The sequence below is a fragment of the Mytilus galloprovincialis genome, chromosome 8, assembly GCF_965363235.1.
Source record: "Mytilus galloprovincialis chromosome 8, xbMytGall1.hap1.1, whole genome shotgun sequence".
In the NCBI taxonomy this organism is placed as follows: Eukaryota; Metazoa; Mollusca; class Bivalvia; order Mytilida; family Mytilidae; genus Mytilus; species Mytilus galloprovincialis.
In genome coordinates this window covers 36,442,310-36,465,278 of record NC_134845.1, presented here as the reverse complement: position 1 = coordinate 36,465,278, position 22,969 = coordinate 36,442,310, and the positions used below count along the sequence as shown (strand labels likewise).

The window sequence follows — 22,969 nt, the reverse complement described above, 5'->3', positions numbered from 1 at the left end:
TTTTTGTCGACAATATGCATTACGAATTATACAAATGAAATGTAAAGAAGTTGTTTAAAACGTTAGAATTACATGTCCTATGAAGCTTACAATTCACGCATTAAGCATAAGAAGTACAAAACGCGCCTTTGACGAAAACGAAATTTCAATTATGGTACCTATGAAGAGGTTTTTTAATGGTTTTTTCGTCTGGAGCACCTGACATCACAACCGGGTTTATTTCTGAGTCCAAAATGCTCAGTATGTTGTATAACAATATTTATCATTTACCATGGTGTTGTCTGTTTTCCTCTATTGTTGATTTTCATTGTCATTAATGTATCTTTTATCTCTGTTTTAATGATATGATATTTAACTTTGTATCAAAAAAGCCATCAGGATGCCTTGGTGCGAATTGGTGTGATCCGAAAAAGAGTTACTTGCTTTTCTTTTATCATTTTTTTGTTTTAAAGTCATTGATTTAATAATGACTATTCTAGAAACCATCTTCAATGGTTGAGTATGACATTGTCTTGAATATATTCCTTCATTATTATTTTTTTATTGTCAGGCAAAGATCAATGAGATTGGTTTTCTGTGGGTTTTTTTCCTAATTGAAGACGCTTATTTGAAAATCAAGAAAACCTCAATTGAGTACTAAAATCAAATGGCTTATAAATCTAATCCTATCAATAAATCACTTTATCAAACATCTTTTTTCAGCATTTGTATTCTTTACATTATGATATGCTCTAAAACACTTTTCAAAACAACAACAGAAATGTTAAAACTTTAAAATGCCGCATACTGATATTATTGTTACTATGAATTTTTCGTCTAAATATACGACATGAGTCTTGATGTCTTACTTCAACAGTTATCAAAGGTACCAGGATTATAATTTTGTACGCCAGACGCGAGTTTCGTCTACATAAGACATGTAAGACTTTAAAAGCCACACAAGTACAAAGTTGAAGAGCATTGATGTCTGAATGTCTACATGTATTTTCTAATAACAGTTACAAGTATCTCGATAATACAAACTAGTTGAATGATGCATAGATACCAACATTTTGAGTAAAAAATTGAAAACAGTACGTATAATAATTTCTTGCGTCCGAAGCGCTTTTCTAGATTTACCTTCATCAGGAACGATCAAAGCCAAACATTTGAAATCCAAAGAGGTATAAGTACCGAAACCATTGAAGAGCTATATAACAAAATATCTAAAATAAATAGCCAAATTCCTCTAAAGTCAACTTTGTCTGAGGGAGTTGAAACCTTAGTTTCTTAATAATTTCAAAATTTATAAACGGACAATTTTAGAAAAGTTTTAGTAAATGAATTATAAAAACTTCAAGTTTTTACAATATCACGAAGTTAGGTTGATTTTTTAAATTTTTAAATTTCATATAAGGACATCATATATTGTACATCGTATATACAGTTTTCATTTAAATCGGGATCGCACGTTAACATAACAACACTTAGTCGGTATCCCTGCTCTTGGACTGTCTATCTAAGAAGCTATCATTCATTGTTTTACAATCGAATTCGTGTTGGAAATGGTATCATTGAAATATTAAATTTAAAAATAATTCGGATATTATTTGTACAAATATAGTTGTTCTTTTGTATTTAAATTGTACTAACCACACTTTGCATTGTACAGTCATATATTTGACATCTGGATTTGATTGTAAAATTCGAAAATTGTGTAGTGATTTTCTACTTCGTATTGTTTTTGAAAAGTACATTAAACGTTCCATTCATAATACCGGATTTGAAATTTGAAAAGTTAGGTAAAAAGTAGGTATTCATGAAGGGTGGGAGCCATTCTTGCTTTACCATTTTAAAATGTTTATTCATAAGATACCGTTGCATTGTTATTTTACAATATTTAATTGAACATTATTTTGTTAATTGTTAAATAGTTCATCATGTTTAAATTATCCATCCCTGGCGTTCAAATACTCCGCATTGAGGGTTCACGATGAAGGTAAATCTAGAAAACTACTTAGTTTTGTATGCATGATATTTATAACGTGTTGTCTTAATTTTTGAATACATTTTTGCAATTTTCAAGTCATGTTGGTTACTTAATCATTTAGTCAATACGTCGGTGCTGGAATGATTATAAAAACCCTTTCTAAAGATTTTCGTTCTCGAGTTTAGACAATACAAGATACGAAGGTACAAAATTCTTCAGTCAAAGTTTACCTTAGATGGTTTGGCTATTTTTATATCCTTCTTGTTCATTAAGCTCAACTGTTGATGTGTCCTATAAATCCTTACCTTTCAAATATTCGGGGCTGAACATTCCTGATTAAAGTAAATCATGAAAATAGATGCGGACGTACGAATCTCAATAGTGAGTACTTTGGTATTAGATTTTCTAGTTTGAATTGTTTTACATTGTCATTTCATGGCATTTTATAGCTGACTATGCGGTATGGGCTTTGCTCATTGTTGAAGGCCGTACGGTGACCTATAGGCTCGGCTTTCAGCTAACTTGATAAAGGTAAATCCAGAAAATTGCTTCAAACAAATGACATTTTTTTAACGTGTTGGTTTCATTTTTTGAGCGATATCATATTAAATCTCATTTTTTTTCAAATTGTATATAGATTATGTAATAAAGGGCATGCAATAATGAGCTAACTCATCCTGTTTCGTACAAATAAATTTTATCATCGGTATAAGGACATCATTCGTAAATATAGCTCAACATGCAGACTTCTTATACGTTCAGGTATTTCAAATCCAATTTTTTATGGAAATATTCTTTATAAAGCACAAAAATGTCAGTATTCCCCTCAGAAGCTAACAAAACCTTTGAATGGACTTATTAAGAAGGTATGTAGTTACGATACTGTTTTCAGGTCATTAAAGATTGCATATTTTGGCGTTAATATTGATTAACTTATAGGGTCTTTGCATTGGAACTAAACACATTTATTAAAAAAAAAACAGTTGTTGGCATGACACGGGTTATGTTCTTCTCGTATATATGTTATGATGGTATGATACTAATCTCCTAACGGGAAGGATTGTGCCTGATATTCATATGATGATGATATAATCTTTCAATCAGTTAAATTGAAGTCTGGAGATGGCATGTCAGTTAACTGCTAGTAGTCTGTTGTTATTTATGTATTATTGTCATTTTGTTTATTTTCTTTGGTAACATCTTCTGACATCAGACACAGACTTCTCTTGAACTGAACTTTAATGTGCGTAATGTTATGCATTTACTTTTTTACATTGGCTAGAGGTTAAGAGGGAGGGCTGAGATCTCATAAACATGTATAACCCCGCCGCATGTTTGCGCCTGTCCCAAGTCAGGAGCCTCTGGCCTTTGTTTTTTTTTAATTTTAGTTTCTTGTGTACAATTTGGAGTTTAGTATGCCGTTCATTATCACTGAACTAGTATATATATTTGTTTGGGGGCCAGCTGAAGGACGCCTCCGGGTGCGGGAATTGTCGCTGCATTGAAGACCTATTGGTGACCTTCTGCTGTTGTTTGTTCTATGGTCGGGTTGTTGTCTCTTTGACACATGCTCCATTTCCATTCTCAATTTTAAATCATAGGTTACGTTGAGGTAAATATAAGTATTTTGCCAGTGGTGACGCCATACTTGAACTTTTTACCAACTTAAAATACATCCGGTCATGCCAAAGTACAAGACGACTTTGCCTAAAGACAAGTCTATAAAACATGATAAATCAATCAGAGTGACATTAATCTGGTCAGACAGGCAATGACTGGTGTATTATTTGACCTATTTGATGAGATATATTAAAGACAACTTGGAAAGTCAATAGCTAGAGAGATAATTCAGTCAGTTTGGTCCTCGGTAATGAGAAATTATTACATGTGAACTTGTTCGAAAGACAAAAGATAAAACATTAAACCAATTGATAATCAAATATATAATGCATCAATCAATGAAAACCACTGACCAACAGGTTTTAACTTTGTATAGATACATACAAAATGGTTAAAGGATTTATGGTGTGTCAATGTTTTATAACACAATCCATACTTTAAATCTTTATACAAATAAACTCATCATAGATACCAGTTATCCAGACAGAGACTACCTTAGTCGAATGTGGCACAACTTTTTAGAATTTTGGGTCGTCAATGCTCTTCAGCTTTGTACTTGTTTGGCTTTATAACTATTTTTATCTGAGCGTCACTGATGAGTCTAATGTAGACGAAATGCGCGTCTTTCGTATTCAATTATAATCCTGGTACCTTTGATAACTACTCTTAGTGAATTTTAGTCCAATTTTGTACACATTGTAATTCGTAGATGCAGTTTTTGAAAGGTCAACAAAGTCAAAATACAATTTTTTATACAAATTTATGTTATGGTATGATTGTCAATAACACATCTATGTATTCAAATTAAGAGGAAAGAAGCAATTATAGACTTCCCGTAAAATCGTAAAATCTCCACAAAGTCAAATTTGAAACAGTTCCAACGAGAAAAAGCGGCCCGTCACAATTTACGGAAACTAAAATTGACATATATGAACCCACTGACACCACTGATCTACAGGTGCCTTAATTTAGACAAATACGGAAAGCTTTTTTACAGCATGTGTGAAAATCTACTGAAAAGGACTGAAATGACTTCAAGTGAATTTAATGAATAGTACTAAATTTACTGCATTGAATACATCAGAAATGGACTGAAAGACTTAACATGACTAAATAATAATATTTGGGATTTTCAAATGATGTTTAGATTGAAATGACTGGAACAATACTAAAATCCACATATTTAGTAATGAATTTGATAGCAACTGACTAGAATTATAAAAATTAGTTTTTACTTTTCGTAATTTCAGATGGAGTAGTATTGATCGGTCATTCGGGACACAATTTTTGGAGTTAATTGAACAATCAAAAGGATGTAAATTCGCAGCTTCTTTCACCAAGGAAAACATTGATATTGATGATAGAACAAAATAAATTGAACATAAAATGCTTTATTTTATTTTTTTTATTTGTGGGTAATAATCAATTAAATAACTAATTAACTTACCTGCAATAGAAATTACAAGGACCGAGCAAAACAGAAACTGTAGTGCCTTCATACCGACGTTCGATGCTCTGGCTTGCGAACTGTCCTATATGGTAATTGTATTTATCGTTGACACTTTTATCAAATGGTTTGATGATATGCACATCAAACTGTTTACTTTTCAATGCTAATTTGCATAAAATATATATAAGATGAACTTGCTATTAATCAAAAATCGATTGAACTTGTTCATAAAGTTTTCTACAATAATTAATTGACACACACTCGTAAAACAAAGAACGCAATTATATTAAATTACCTCATTCTTTTAAGCATTTGGCGGATGTTTAAAATCTCACTGACATAATTAAACTAATTCAGGAAATATCTGAATAAACGCTAATTACACAATGATTTACTAAAATTATAAGTTACCAAGATGGAACAACAATTTCAAAAAAATACATCTGAAAACAGAATGACAAACTTCATAAGGATGCATTATTCTCCGGGTAAACGAAACAAATCTTAACTATAGCAAATCACTGGCAAGCAAAGTCATACTGAAGAATACATTTTCAAGAGTGTATATGTTCATTCAAAATGTTATAACCCTATATATATTTGCCAAATATTCAGAAATTTAAAATTGTTTTGACATACCGAACATTTTGAAAATTCGAACACCAATTGTGTACCTTCAAAAGAAGACGTGTTCTTGTTTTGTTATAAATCTGGTCAACTACCAAGGCCCCGTTGGTATTAAAAACTCGATAGTCAGTACGTCGGTGCTGACATGATTATAACAACGATTCCTAAAAAAACTCATTATTCAAGGCCGACACTCGGCTAACCGAGAGATTGGTCGGTTAATCTATATTGAGTATGCGGCTATATGGGCGATTGGTCTGTTAATCGGGTTGGTTATACGTCTGTTATGAGTAAAACGCAAATTTTTTTGTTAAACTCTATTAAATATACAGATTTTTGGCATATTATAAGAACCAAATCAAAAAAAGAAAAGTGTCTGACAAAATGATATCTATCATAGAATATTTTCCACCTGTAAAAACATTTCATAGTCTGCGCAGTTTTCAGTAAAACTAAAAGGGTCGCGCAAGTATATATTATTTATGCTTATACGCATAGCAATTTTTTAATAAAAGGCGAAACAAACAATTTTAGATATCATTTAAAGGACACAAAATAGTACTTTGGTTCTAAAAAATAAATTGACATTAGTAAATATTTCATAATTGTAATATAACGTGAATAAAACAACGTTTTAGTGAAAATTATGGGAATAAAGTCTGTTAATGGGTAGGGCAATTGAAATTGTGTCAGTTAAGAGTTGTTTAGCCACGACAATAGTTTTGCTACATTTATATTTTCCCATTGAAAAAGTAAAGAATGAGATGTTCTTGAGTAAAAAAAAATGACAATACGTTGCAAAAGTATCGTTCTAGTAAGAGCATTTTTATTTTGACTTTCTTTGCATGTTATTGAAGGGTGTGTCACTTCAATATAGCATGATATGGATTGGCCGCTGGAATATGCATGAATTTAATATCAACGTTTTCAATCAGCCTTAATTTTTGAATCTGTTCAAAGTAGCACGTTCTCAAATCCGACTGAAAGTGTCTTTCTAATACAACAAAGGGGTACATATAACGTGTTGTCGTTCTCATATGCACATGATATTTGTCACTGGACGTTAACCCCTAATTCGTCAGCATCATCCAATTGGTTCTTTTCTTCTATTACTTAATCATATGTTGTTTTCAAATCATTCTAAAGAAGTAAATGGAAAGGAGCGAATGCAGCTACATTTTGTTAACTTAAGTTTTAATTCATTTTATTCCGTTTAGTTCCTTTCTACATAAGTGCAGAGGAGAACTGCAGTTGTCCGCATGTAAACTTCTAGCATTCGTCACCAATATGAGTACATCGCAATCCGTTACTATTTCAACACCCAGGGGTGTTTTATGTCTGTATTCTTAATCAATTATTATTTTTTCTCTCTTTTTTAGCAATGCATCAATCACTACTGTCCTTATCTACTATTCTATATTCTGCGTCTCCATCAAAATTCTCGTGTATACCATGAGAGTCCGAATTGGGGGTGGTGTTTATTTCTGTATTCTTTAAATTCAATGTTATGTCACTTTTCTTTACATTTTATTTATCTTACTCAGTATTATTAACTCGTATATTTTAACTTATTTGATTCGTTCAGGGATAGTCACATGTTAAACTATATTTTCGAAGGTGATCAAAAACGGCGGATAGCAAAATGCATATTGCACAGCAAAAAGCATAATGCACGGTTTATTTATATGTCGTTAATGTATAGGAGACAATATGATATCTATAAAATTCAAACAAAATCAAATGACGATTTTGATACAAATATGGTTGGAAATTTAATAATATAACAATTATAGCCTATATATGAGGTCAATACAGGATATATCGACCCAAAGAAGTATTTCGATCTAGGACTTCGTCCTCAGTCAATATACTTCTTTTAGGTCAATATATTCTTGTATTGCCCTCATACAAAGGCTATAATTGTATATTATTCCACTGTTTATACACATTGATAGTTTAATCAATATCTGATTGATTGAGACTATCCCACGTGTCATTGAACAAATATTCATATCTCCCTGAGGCACGGGAAATAAATGTATATTATTCTTTCTCTATTCTTTATATTTTAGCATCCCAATATATTTTACTTACTGATGTTTAGTTACATTACGACGTTTATCTCTGATTTATATACTGGTTACCAATGAAGATGACAAATTGGTGTCATTCGTTATGTAAACAGAATCCATACGATATATGCTACCATTCTTGGATGAAATTAATATTAATCAAAAAGTGTTATACTTTAATATAACACTTTTTGAAACCATTTTTATCAATTTTCAATTACCATTGTCTAAATTGTTAATTGTTCATGTGTTGCTATCGTATATTTTATGTTTCATTGCTCATGTGTTGCTTCCGTATATTTAGCTGCTCGTCTTGAGCCTACCCATTTGATCCGATAACATACCCATATATCAATAAATTTGTATTTTTATTGCCATTCATAACTCTTAACAGACCAATTAACAGACCGGGTTTTATACATCCGACCCCATTAACAGACCAGGTTTTAAATAAAGATTGATTTATGTCACCAAAATACAGATTTTCGTGTAGATTTTTCACACAAAGATATCAATATTGTTAACAAACATAATGCCTGTTTTTTTTCGATGTTCAAAATATTGCATGCAAGTAAAATCAACTAACGTGTCATTTTGTGTACATTTTGTGTGTTTAAAATGTGTATAAATTTATTGATGAGTAACCCGCCTTTTCATTTCATAGATCGTACATCGAAGCTAGAAAAAAAATAATTACACCACTGGATTCAGTATATTGAATTGTTTTGTTAGACATGAATAATGTTTATAATAAAAATATATTTAAAAAGTTATGCAATGAAACATGCTAAACTTTCAATGATTTTCTCGATAACACCTGATTAACAGACTTTAGCCAACCCGATTAACAGACCAACCGCCGATATAGCCGCATACTCAATATAGATTAACCGACCAATCTCTCGGTTAGCCGAGTGTCGGCCGTGTTATTGAGTTTGACAATATAAGACACGAAGGTGCAAACTCCCTCCGACAATTGTTTTCTATACTTCAGTGTTTCTAGATCTGTTGATTCGTTATTTTCCTTTTATAGCCGATATGTTTCCCTCAGTTTTAATTTGTTACCCAGATTTGTTTTCTCTTAATTGATTTATGAGCAGCGATAAACTAAATTTACCTTACTTTTATCTAAAACAGCAAAACAAGATCGGAAAACTCTTACAATTACCTTAATGATAATCATTTTCATTAATAATGAACTATCTGAAAACACTGTCGAAATTTACGCGAGGGGATTTACTTAAATTCAATATAGATTTCGGTTTTCTGCAGGAAACTGTACGAAGTTGTACGACAAAACACACGTTTCTTTGTTACATGGTGTAGCACCTTTGACTTTAACGTGCAGAGTTACCTATCCAAATCGTTAGCTATGCCCATGTCTGTCGAATGAAGTTTTAGATTTTAATAAATGTATTTTGTGCATAACTGGTAAATCAGTGAATTGGTAGTAATATGATTAATAACTTATAGTTATTAAAATTTCCACGTTCATACATTAATAAATTACAAAACAAAACCACCAAACCTTCCAAACTCGCTCAAAGTAAAATTGACCTTATTTGAATTCTGCTGTTCTACGTAATATGTTCTTTTTTCATATAGTTCCTAACGTTGAAGCAAATTAACACATCCCTGGCGCTCAATGTTTTGATATAAACGTAAATGTTGTATCATAATTCGAATTTTCAAGCAGATAATTGCTCATTAAACATCCTTCCAACGTTCACAGAAAAATTAATAATCTGTAAGATATTGGTGCTTGAATTCGAAAATAAATCTTGTCTATATAAAAATGAGAAGATGTAGTTTAATTGTCAATGAGTCAACTTTCCACAAGAGACCAAATGACAGATAATTACATTTTTAGCCTAGGTCACCGTTTGGCCCACGTTAATGAGCAAAACCTATATGGCTACAAACTTCTTGCATTTAATGCAAAACAGTAATGCTCGGATAAAATTCACCTTAAGGACAAGGTTTCAGAGCACTGAGGACTCTAAACATGAAATAATTTTCCAACTAAGAATTATGTAAAATATGTATTATACTAACAGTTAATGTATGCATACGATCTTTCGTGTCAACATAGAAAGTTCAGCGCCTTTGACGATAATATTTCGACATGAGTCAATGCTTAATACAAAATGATATATGCTACAACGCGTCTCATACTTTGAATTTTTTTTAAACTAAGGATTTTCTAAGCCATAGATTACTTTAGTCGTATTTGGCACAACTATTTTAAAATTTAAGATCATCAATGCTCTTCAATTTCGTATTTTTTTGGCTTTCTAACTTTTTTTATATGAGCGTTACTGATGAGTCCTAGTAGACGAAACGCGCGTCTGGCGTTCTAAATTATAATCCTGGTACCTTTGAATACTAGCTATTAATACAAATATTTAAATATGGTTAATGTATTTGTTGAGAGTAAAATTTGCCTACACCTTACTTTGCCAACATGTTTGTGTAAAATGACAATTCTAAGTCAAATATTCCAATAACATATAACGGTAACAATTTTACTACTTCCAATGAGCATTTCTTTTGAAATCTAAAACATAAAACAAACGTTGAAAAGCTACTATGCCTTAAATATACCTTATTTGCTACCTTTTTGTTGAGTGTGATTTTCTTAAGGAGGGATTGGGGTTATCCCAACACAAACGTATGAACAATAAGTAACTAAGTTCCTTTGTCTATATCAAAAGTTTAAATATACATGTTTGCGTCTCAAGAGAAAACATTTTGACTCAGATATATCAAATAGATAAAAAAATATAATACATTATAAATCATATTATAAAAAATTGGAAAAAAGACATCAACATTCTTTACAAAATGTACTAAATGATATTTGATCATTTGTATGTTATAAGATATTCAGGATAGCATTTGACTCTATCGTAAACTACAAATTCTCTTCTACTTCCAAATTCTGCAACCACCGAATCAAAGAGTTCTGGGTGTTTTATACAAGTTTCATCGTAGCACTTCATACATGGCGGCCGTCTGAACTTCGTCATCTGAGTTGTAATGAAAATATCTCCTAAGCAAACTCTCATCAGAAACATTTTACTTTCTCCATTTTTATTTTGATCTAAAATGAATATAAAAGAAACATCACAAAAACTCCGAGGAAAATTCAACATGGATAGTTCGTAATCAAAAGCAAAAATTAAAAGATAAAACACATCAAACGAATTCAAATGGATAACAACTGTTATATGCTTGACTTAGTACAGGCACAATTGAATAAGTGATAGTGGTTAAAATAAGTGATCGAAAGTTTTTATTTTGTAAGAAGAGATCAAATACCCTTTGTTGAAGACAACTTTAATCGTTGAGTAATGGTCAGGACATGACGAATCAGAAAAAAAATATTGGTTAGATAAAAACAGATGTAAAGCCTCGACTTATGATCTAGCTCATTGACGGTTGAAACTTAAAAAGATTAAGTGTACAATAACAAATGATCATTATCATGTCCGATGTTTTGCCAATCTCGACTGCTCAATACGGTCGTTTGTAATTATTCAGCTGAATATGAATAACTAGTTTTCTTTCTGTGTATAAAAAAAACATATATCTATAAAATTTTCTACGATAAAAACGAGCATAAGTGTTTAAAATTAGTCTACAAAATTATTAATCGATTTTTATCTACACTTGAACCTACTACTTCTTTGGGTCTTTTACAGTAACCCTAAAAGAACCCTATGAACAAATAAAATATATAAAGCACGATTAATAGTAAGACAAATATTCAATTGTGATTTCCGAGAATTGACTCAGAATATTTGGCAGGAAAAACAAATGTCTTAAACGTAAATCTCCAAACTTAATACCTGTATAGCCTGCAGATTTGGATGCCGTTTCGGCAGTGTACACTCCTGTACCTAACAGTCCCGATGACGCCAGCCTACTGTCTAGACCCTGTTGTATGATCACATCAACTGCATTTACTTTAGTCCCGTGAAACAAATACAACTCATTGATTTCCTCGTGTAAGTGTTTAGTCATTTCTTGATCTAGGTATTTGACTGTGAGTCCAGGGCCAGTAGACTTTTTCACACTTTGGAGGGGAGTACAAAGTTGAGTAACATACGCCTTACGAAATGTTCTTTGACACTCCTGGATATACTTCTCATATAGTAATATATTCTCGATTCTTTCTATTTTCACTATGGTTGATCCTCCTGTACTCTTGAAAGCCTTTGCAATCGATTGGTATGTTTTTGTATCAACACTGGTAACTTTGCAGTGACTTCCTTTTTGTGAAGTATTCCAGTCCTTTATAGTTTGGTTACTCTTGAAGTGTGTCCAATATGGTGGTGGTCTTGGTTCTTCTTGATATCTATGAGCAAGGTAAGCCCTTGTTCCCCGTCCTGGTATTGTTTGTGTCGCTGGAGCTGCACTTGCAGTGGCTGAAAATTAAAACAACACATCAAAATCGTTGCATTAGGCAAGTTGCGACCATACGTATATAAGAAATGAAAAATTACCCATTAATTATAATATCTAATTATGCAAACATCAATAAGGATTATTATGCAGTAGATTGTTTGAATATATATACACATTTCCCTAGACGACCCTCGTGTAATAATAACAGACATTTAAACAATAGTATACGAATGCCTCCGTAAATTTATATTAAACTATATCATTTTCCATTTTATGTAAGATATTTCAAAGTCATTGAAGTTAGAAAGATTATGAATAGATTAATAAAACCAGTTTACCTCCTTGTCCTGTTGAATTTAATTCTAACACGTATGCCTGCAAACAAAAAAATTATAAAATTAAACATGACAGTACAATAAAAAATTGTATTCTTTTAACAACTAATAAAACTGGTACGAAATATAGTCTGCATGTTTAATTTCATTTCAATTTTCATATGCTTGTTCCAAAATGCTGAAGTTTACTGCTATTTTTTTGGTGCATGCTATCTGTGCTGCAAATAGTATCGATGCCACTGCTGGTGGACGTTTCGTCCCCGAGGGTATCACCAGCCCAGGAGTCAACACTTCGTTGTTGACATGAATATCAATAATGTGGTAATTTTTATAAATTTCCTGTTTACAACACTTTGAATTTTTCGAAAAACTAAGGATTTTATTATCCCAGGTATAGATTACCTTAGCCGTATTTGGTACAACGTTTTTGGAATTTTGGATTCTCAATGCTCTTCAACTTTGTACTTGTATGGCTTTATAAATATTTTGATATGCGCTTAATTGACGAGTCTTATGTTGACGAATCGCGCGTCTGGCGTACTAAATTATAATCCTGGTACGTTAGATAACTATATTCATATCAAATATATGTACATTGTAGATTAAAAAAAATGCGGAATGATTGCCAATGAGACAATCCTTATAAAAAAGTCACCAAATGAAACAAAAATTTACAATTATATAATTCTTCATAACGAGAAAATGTACAAATAAGCATTTTTAATCTATTTTCTTAACACAAAAAGAAACTGACAAAATATCTTCCCAAACATACAGAGGATGAACATACATGGCGTCATGGTTCATGCTATTAAAGGAGATTAATACACAAAACATTTAGTCAACCAAATGGTATATCTTCTCGATTTACATTCAATAAAGCAATAATAAAATGCAAGTACCTGCTCAATGGAGGTCCAATCGTTTGTTCCACCAAAAATAACAATCTTAACCGTCTTCACAGATGACTGTGCATTATTTGTCTGGAAGTCTCTAATAGCCTTTATTACATTCGAAGCAGCAGTTTTGGGTGGAAACTTCAAAAAGCCTGTTCCAAGCGCTGGGAAAATTATGCTTTTGACAGAATACTTATTAGCTTCGACTAGGCATTTCGTCACAAAATTTTCTAGAACCTAGTAAAACATAAAAGTGACATATGATATTTGGAAAGTGAAATATGAATTATTGTTCCAATACTGTGTTCTTACAAATTATTAACAAATTCAACTGATCTACACTCCAAGGATTGCCTAATCGATTATCTTACAGATTGAAAAAGGAAAAAACATGACCCGTTCAATAAAATTAGGTGGAAGTATAATAAAAAGAATGTATATTTAGAAGACATTTCATAAAAATATTATCAGGTCCATTTAACTGCAGTTTTCAGTAGATCTGTTTTGAATGAAAGTCAATTGGCTAAATTCAAAAATTAATTACATTTAAATGAATGTTTTACAATAACCGTCTTATAATTTCACTGATCTTAATTCTAAAGTTAAAGGTACAAACCGTCTCTGGAAGCATCCCACTTTCCCTCTTTGCAAAGAAAGATGTCAAGCACCCATGATAGATTTTTTTACAATGAAGTGAATGACCGCCAGTCACAGCAAGGTCCCCAACTTTTATACCATTGGGATAGTTTTTGTCAATTTCCGTCTTTAATCCATTTCCTGCAGCATCATACATAACCTTTGATAATCCTGGTCTTGTATCAAGTCTCATATCAGACGGACAACTATTGACAATTACGTCAGCCTACGAAACAACGTTTTATAAAACAATATTAGAAAATATAAAAATTAGAAGATGTGGTATAACTGCCATGGAGAGACCTTTCCACCAGAGACATTATTATATAGAAGTTAATACCGTATGGCCGTTCATAATTAGAGATAAGCCCAAACCGTATCGTCAGCTGTAAAAGACCCTGAAACAACTATTGTAAAACATCTCAAACGAAAAAACTAATGTTTTCTAAATATTAAAACATTGGAAAACATATTTGCGAACTGCTCTTTTGAATTAAAGTAATATTCATCTGGTAATCTTACAAAAATGCATGTTGAGAAAAATATATATGTTTAAAGTCTCAAACATTTCTTATGTGCATGTTCTTAAACTAGAATCCCAGTATGGGGCACACAAAACAATGAGTCTGGTATTTTTTATAAGTTTTGTCTGTAGATAAAATAACATGATAACAATAATTTGTTTCTATTGTGAACTATATGACTTTTTGAAGTACAGTTATATCCTGGTATGATATAAATGACGTGGGGTTTCAGTGACCAATTTGTCTAATATAGTATTTACAGTAATAACGTTTTGTCAACGCTGAGGTTTTAAGTTCCCCGATTTTGACAGGTGCATTCTACTCCTATCTCAATTGACAAGGTAGATTTCCTGCCTATGGTCGGTGGTTCACTGAAGATACTCCGACTTCGTCCATTAAAAAACTGGGCACCACAATTTGGCCAAGAATATCAAAAATTGCTTTCAGTACCAATTACTGTAGATTCGTTAATTTTCGTTGTTATCAATTTTCTTGGATTACAGAAAACTTGCCTGTTCGTAGATACCTAATTTCGTGGTTTTTCTGAAGTCAGCATACAAGCCTATAGAAAATGTGTCTTTCGTTGAAGATTTAATTTCGTAGTTCACCTGTTCACACGAAATCCACTAAAATTTATATCCAACAATAATTTATGAATCCACAGTATCAATCAATATCGATAGTGTGGTCTCTTAAATATATTGCAAGCATCGTCGTTTTAAACATTTATATTCTTACTTTTTCAGTTATGATAGATCCTACTGTAATGTTAACACTAATGCTTCCAATACTTGCATCCAGAGAATTTCGGTTTACCATATCTATTTCTTTGAGACCTATGAAAATGAAATGTAGAAGAAGGCAATAGTTTATAAATTTAGCAGATGACCAATGATATATATATATATACGGAAAGCCAGTATGAGAAATGAAGTCTCACTTAAAAACATATCCTTTAACTATATTACAGAGACTACTTTTCTAAATTCTACAATCAAATGGCGTGTAAGTATGTATGTTGGCGTTTGTTGTGTAGCAGTTTATTGTTTTTGTTGTTTTCCTCTTATAGTTGATGAGTTTCCCTCGTTTTTGTTTGTAACCTAGATTTGTTTTCGCTAAATCGATTGATGACTATTGAACAGCAGTTTACTACTGTTACCTTTATCAGTGATATTTTATTCTGGGAGAACATCATTTGATAATTATTTGATATTGTATTTTGTACTGGCTTCAGTATCTGTTAATACTCCTTGGTCGTCTTTTTTACTGTTGTCTTATTTACTAGTTAGTTTGTGTGCTCCGTGCCAATCTGATGAGTCAACCATTTGTAACTAATTTTTCAGTTTGTTCTTATGTTACACCCCTGTTCTAGGTTGGGGAAAAAATTAGGCGCACACTAACATGTTTAGTTCCGCCACATTGTATATAGACATAACCTAAGTCTTGAGTCTGTCATTCAGTGGTTTCATTGGTTTCGGTCTGTCATATTTATTTGTCGAATTTTCCATGAAGAACTCTTTGTTATACCGGACTATACGATTTGGGTTTGACTCATTGTTGAAGCCGCGTGAATGCTTAACTTTGATTCACTTGAAGTCTGTTGGATTCGTTTCTCATTGGAAATTATACCTTATCTCTTTAGATTATACTAATGTAAATGCTTGAAAATTTCATTCGGAATAAGAAATATTCCGTCTTTTTTCTCCATCATTAGTCTTGTGAATTTTTAAACAAGAAAACAACCACGACTATCCCAGTACCCATTATATATTCCAATAACTTAAATTGGATGTGACGTGTCTTCTGATTGGCTGACGTCATTTTGTTTATCAGCTCATAGACATAAATTTTGTAATGTGACTGTGACGTCATCAACGTTTTTTTCATGATTTACTCTGGGTTATTTAGTGTGCACCCATTTTGATGTTATTTCTTCATAGACGGAAAAAAATATTACAGTCATTCCTTAATTACATGTATATATTTTATAACGTATCTTCTTGTTCTAATTCAATGGCCTTGTATATTGTCTTTCTTGTAGTCACGCAATAATGTTTTTTTCTGTATAAACATAACAAAATATGAAAATAGTCAAATTTTGTATATTTTTTGTTAGGGATATCATTAAGTGAATAACAAATTGGCAAAAATAATTTAAAATTAAACTGTTTTACCTTTACTAGTTGCCTTTGCTATTGCTTCTTCTTGAAACTCCTGAAAAAGTAAGTTTTGAATCACGACTATTGCATTATATTTATATTAAGTAAGATATGAACAAAAAGTAATATGATAATACGTAAAAGAGACAACATCTAAATGAAGAGAAAAATCCTAAAACGTCTTTTGTAAAATCTTGCAATTAAGTTAAAATTTCACCTATTTTTGAAAATAGCCCATCTAAAGAAACATTAAATGGCAAAACTATGTAAACAAGTTTTTTCGCAGCTGTACAACCTTAAGATAAAATATTCATATGTATCATTCATTGAGGGTTCAAGTCTTGTTCATTTCAACATAGATCTATATACATGTACTTAATATATTTTTGAAAAGTAACATGCACGCTTATTAAAATCTGTATCCATCCAATAGTGTCTATAATATGATAGAAAGTAATAAGTATAACAAATCATGTCTGACAAACGGGCAAAATTTATTTAATATAGCCGAGAGTTTCTGTGTATATTGTTTAGTGTACCTTATATGTACCATCGTCCTCTGTATAAACGATACAGTTCACAACTTTGACTGTTGAATTAGGAGTCTTCTTCGTAAATTCTTCAACAGTTTGGAACATTGAAGCAATAACAGTCCTTGGTGGGTATTTCAGGAATCCTGTTCCCAGTGCAGGAAAAGATATCGATGTGAATTTCTGTTTGCTAGCTTCTTCCAAGCAGTTACGTACAACTAGATCTATATTCTGAAAAATATAAAGCAAGTTGAAAAAATAAGGCATTTTAGCTTTTGGACAAATTAAGAAATACTTTTTTTCAAATCTCAAGAAGTAGATTTCAAGAAATTAGGAAATGAATAAGCGCTGACATTTATGATATAGATATGTGTCCGTATTTGTTATTCCTGTATTGTTTTAGTTGGTTTTCGCATTTGAATTTTGTCACATATGGATCACTATCTGCAAAATTAATCCTTCCTGGGTTCCAGTCCCGATTGTGCTTTGTAGAGTTTTCTTTTTGCTTTTTGTCATTAAGTTGTGAGTTAGTCTTCTTCTCGTGAATTTGAATATTACTTTAGTATCAACATGATGTCGTGTAGGGGCCTTTTACGACACTCTTTAAATATTTATATTTATTGTTGAAGGCATGAGATATTATAGTTCTCTTCATCCTTATTCTTTGATGTTTGGTGGATAGAGTCTCATTGGCAATCATAAATATATAAATCTTCTTATTTTAGAATTACAAAATTTTATTTTCTAAACAACAGGAAATCCTTTTAAAACACTCTAAATTATGTCGAAATAACATGTAACTTCTGACTTTATAATTAAAGATGTTTGGGGGAAAAAAATTTACACAGAGTACTGAATCCAAAAACCGGTAACTGATTTACAAATAAAAGGAGAACAGTTTATACATTAAACCAATGCTGACAAGAAAGTGTTAAACTACCTTTTCGTCTCCCTGAGCTTTCCATCTTGGCAATGTCACATGAAATATTGCCTTACAATGAAGATTGCCTGGACCAGTTATTGCCACCGTCTTGCTGTTGATACCAGACGCATATTGATTCGTGCATTCTGATTGTATGCTTGTTCCTGCAGCGTCTACCAAAGCTTTTGATGCCCTCCCTTTACTAAGATCTAAATCTGGTACTGCGCTATTGACTAATACGTCAGTCTGAAATTACAAGAAATGTTTAACCAGGTTAAAAAAAAACTGAGTTTTTATAATTAAAGTCCTAAAAAATATCGTTTTGGGAAAGTACAAGGTACGATAAGGCCCATTTTTGGCCCCCTATTTTCTCATTTTTCAAATTCAGTTTTGGAAAGCTACATTTTTTGTACTTACTACGTTAAAATATTCTCTTAGGTTTTAAGTTTGTTTGAATGAACTTCAAAAACTATTAATTTTAGAAAAATGGGTGTGACGAGGGGGGGGGCAATAAAAACCCCAAAAGAAGGCAAAATTGCGTTTTTTGGTCATTGCTTCTTAAAATTTAATGGGTGCGCTTACGTGTCCCCGAGAAAATTACGGCGATTAAGACAGCAAACACAGTGCTTATGACATTGGAATATATAAAATCCTGGGTCACATTGGCGCAGGCCCTTAAAACTAAAAATTTGTTGCACGAAACACACAAAAATAAATAATAATAACAGTATTTGAATAATAACAGAAAGTTTACCCCCTCACCTCACCCAGCTGCTAAAATTAGTGATTTTGAAGTTAATCCAAACAAACTTCAAGCATCAGGGAATTTTTTAACATTATAAGTACTAGTAGCTTTCAAAAACAGAATTTGAAAAATGCGAAAATAGGGGGGCCAAAAACGGGCCTTATCGTACCTTGTTTTTTCGTGTGTGTCTAATATTTTTGGGATGTTTACACTAGGAAACCATGTCTTTGGTCATGCATTGTACAAGGCTGTGAAACGCGAAAAATGAATATAGAAACTACCTAATTGTCCCATATCAGGCCAAAACTGCAACCATAACAAGACGCAAAAATAACCCAAAATATGAGATTCTAAGTTCTGTGATAATATTTCAATGACACCTAGATGATCATAATATCAAAAACACCATCAACATTTCGAACCTTTTTTCATTAAGATCACAGTTGTACACGTAAATTTACAGGAGGCAAAACACTCATAAACTTGAGTATAGTAGAAAGTAAAATAACAAAAATAGCGGACAATGCGAGATAATTCAAAACGGAAAGTCCCTAAACAGATGTACATACAAATATGTGTAAACTAATCACATTTCTCCGATTCAATATGTATGTAGACGTTTTTTTTCAAGTAATCAAAAGTTATATAGGAGAATATATTAATTTAAAAAAAAACAGTAACTGTTACAAATTATAAGGAGGAAGCATATCGTTAAACCTATATTATAAATTTATACAAACGATGATATACTTGTAAATCATTAGAGGGAAATAAATAATTACAAAAAAAAAAAAACAGATACTATCCGTTAATATTTTTTTTCAGTAAAAAATATAAAGCGATCTTATATTTTGTGAGATATTGAGTGTACTATCTTGGGATTTATTTGTTTTATAACAATGAGATGTTAACATAGATAAATCACTTCATAGCCAACAAATGTGGACAGTTTTTATATACTTCTTTTCTTCCCTGTTTCGATTGGAAATTTGGTTTTTAAAGTATGTCATTTGCAAATTTGATTCCGGTTGTAATTCAATAGATAAACCCGATTTTTTTTCCCACACGAAACTCTTCTGAATTTTTTTTTATTTAAGCAACGAGCTTTGGATAATCTCATCTTGAAGGCGCAGTTTAATGTCACTCTTATAAATGTTCAATACTGACATATTTTTTACTATTCCAAATTTTACCAAGTTATCCCTGAATCTCCTCACACAAGTGACCCAGTTCTTCATGACTTAATTTCAAGTATTAACCCATATAAAATGTGTTACAACTAAAAGAAGCCGGACATGCTTTATCTTTCGGAGCCTCTTAGGTCACCGCTAGTCTTCAGTTATATAGTGTTTTGTAGAATTGTTTGTCTTTTTGTCGTCTTTCTCTACTATAATTTGCATATCTATTTCAATCTCAATATATATATAAAAAAGAAGATGGGGTTTAAAATGCTACACATCACATAGCTGCATGTACTTAAACGTACATCTACCCTAATTTACAAAATGTTAATGAGTTAAAACTACTTATAATCTAGTTCAATCTCACTATGGCTGCATTTCTTTCTAACCAAAATTTTGTAAACGTCGTGTGGCGTTTGTTGTTGTTTTCTAAACGCTTCGAAAATAGAAACAAATACAACGTTTAATAAGTCTTTACTGACCCTGTATGAACCTTCAATTATGCATTCACCTGTTGTTGGTAAACAAATTTTTTACAAACGTAGAAAAAATATATCTTTTCATCAAGTTCAAGTTAGAAACAAATGTAGCGTTTGAACTAACAAACGACGAACGACAAACTGTTGACGCATCTTTATCGATTGCATAGTTTGTCAAACTTTATGTAAACTTTGCAAACGTATGTTAGAAACAAATGATCAAAACATGAGCGCGCTTAGTCGTTTGCATCGTTTGTGTTAGAAAGAAATGCACCCTATATATGTATAAAAAAAAGTAGCTGTGGTATGATTGCCAATGAGACAACTCTCAGACCCCACAATAGACCAAATGACACAGAAATTAACAACTATAGGTCACTGTACGGCCTTCAACTATGAACAAAGCCAATATCGCTTAGTTGGCTATAAAATGCCCTCAAATGACAAATGTACAACAATTCAAACGACGAAATTAACGGCCTAATGTATGTACAAAAAATGAACGAAAAAAAAATATGTAACACATCAACAAACAACAATCACTGAACTACAGGCCCCTGACTTGGAACAAGCACATATACATGTATGCAGAATGTGGCGGGGTTAAACATGCTCCATATCATATAGCTGAATGTATCTAAACGTACATCTACCCTTATTTACGGAATGTTTATATATTAAAGCTACTTATTAATCTTTGTAAAATACATATGCTTTATCTAACAAAATGAATGCTTGAAAAGGGTCCATATAAAAATAAGGAGACATTGTAGTATAGCATATGAGACAACAAACACCAAAGTTCAAATGAACTAGATTGTTTTGAGTACACTGATCGATTGGCCATCAATATGAAAATATGAACAAATTAACGTCCGCCAACGGACATAAACGGTTACACGGCTTCTCATAATACAAAGAGTGCATTTCTTTCTAACACAAATGATGCAAACAGCTCAGCGCGCACATGTTTTGATCATTTGTTTCTAACATACGTTTACAAAGTTTACATAAACTTTGACCTATAACTATGCACTCGCTAAAAATGCGTCTACAGTTTGTCGTTCATCGTTTGTTAGTATGACCGGTACACATGTTTTTTAACTTCAACTAAGAATTTTAGTAAAATTATAAGTAAACATTGAAATTTTCGCCCTAGTTCCTAGTGCCTATGATATCGTATAAACGTAAGAAAAATATAAAAGAATATCTTGTTAAATCAATGCAATCGTTTGGACACTTTTGAAAAGGGACCCATGCTTTAAGCAAAACATTCCGAAACACTGTTAGTAATAATCTTAATTATAGGCAACTAACTTTCATACATATAAAATAGAAAAAAACGGTGTAAAGTCTTGATATTTATTACTATGTTGGTTGATGGAACCGCATTTAATTATATCCGCGTAATAAGTCTGTTTGCCAACGACATGGGCATCAGTATTGAAAGTTCAGGGTCAGTAAAACGAATAAACGATGTATTTGTTTCTACTTTTGTAGCGTTTAGCAAACGATAACAAACGCCACACAACGGTTACAAAATTTTGGTTAGAAAGAAATGCACTCAAATTAAATATCAAAATACTGAACACCGAGAAAAATTAAAAACGGAAAGTTCATAATTAAATGGCAAAATCAAAAGCTCAAACACATCAAACGAATGGACACGTTGTATCAACTGTCATATTCCTGACTTGGTAAATCTACTGGCATTTTTGTATGCAGAAAATGGTAGATTAAACAAAGTCAATACTTCTTTCTTGATGTATAAAAGCGAACGAAAAACATTTTTCAAATAATAATCAATGAATTAAATTTGGAAAAAAAAACATTCCAATCAAAAGAATATTCTATGTACTAGTACAATCATACCGTTTGTTGTATTATGTCCCCTTTTATAACACTAAGAGCTATATTTCCTATCTGAACAAATCTCTGTCTCTTTTGTCTTTGTTTATGTCGATTTCCTCGTGTACCACTAGCAGCGCTGGCTGTTTGTGATGGTCCTTTAACATTTGTAGTATTAGGTTGCGAACTACCAGACATTACAAAGATACACCGGTAATTGGTAATGAATGTGACTGTAATGAATGGTTTAAAGATATCTTTGACACAAAGAGCAACAATGACAAACACTACAATTTATTTGATTTTTATCAAAGTATCAGTTTTGCTATAGAAAAGGAAGAATATCATCTATATAATCATGTATTTCTATAAATATCCCGGAAATATTTAGTTTTTCTATTTCTATTTTTGTAAAATGAACCAATTAAAGGAATTCAAACGTTTTCATATCTTTGTCATCAGGAAGTATGATTGTGGGGTCTTCTTACGCATTCGCCATTAAAATACTTATATAAAAGTATGATAAAAAAAGTTTAGGCTGTTTATCAATTATCTTTATTCATAAT

General features: G+C 31.8%; 1 protein-coding gene across 1 annotated transcript; it reads right to left on the bottom strand.

The window, feature by feature from the left end:
- Nucleotides 1–9,761: 9,761 nt before the first annotated feature.
- LOC143085687 (protein mono-ADP-ribosyltransferase PARP15-like) lies at nt 9,762–22,680 on the bottom strand. Its single transcript, XM_076262185.1, has 10 exons — nt 22,428–22,680; nt 18,169–18,396; nt 17,238–17,459; nt 16,714–16,753; nt 15,278–15,375; nt 13,996–14,241; nt 13,386–13,616; nt 12,487–12,523; nt 11,590–12,168; nt 9,762–10,841 (listed from the first exon to the last, which is right to left on the bottom strand). Exons 1-10 carry the CDS (start codon nt 22,599–22,601, stop codon nt 10,603–10,605), a joined length of 2,094 nt encoding a protein of 697 aa, XP_076118300.1. The 5' UTR covers nt 22,602–22,680; the 3' UTR covers nt 9,762–10,602.
- Between the last annotated feature and the right edge of the window lie 289 nt (nt 22,681–22,969).

Excerpts from the sequence above, each read along its gene's own strand:
- LOC143085687 (XM_076262185.1), bottom strand. The coding sequence starts at position 22,601 with ATGTCTGGTAGTTCGCAACCTAATACTACAAATGTTAAAGGACCATCA. Across the intron at positions 17,460-18,168 it reads AAGCTCAGGGAGACGAAAAG|AATATAGATCTAGTTGTACG; the intron begins GTAGTTTAACAC and ends TATATTTTTCAG. Across the intron at positions 16,754-17,237 it reads AGGACGATGGTACATATAAG|GAGTTTCAAGAAGAAGCAAT; the intron begins GTACACTAAACA and ends TTACTTTTTCAG.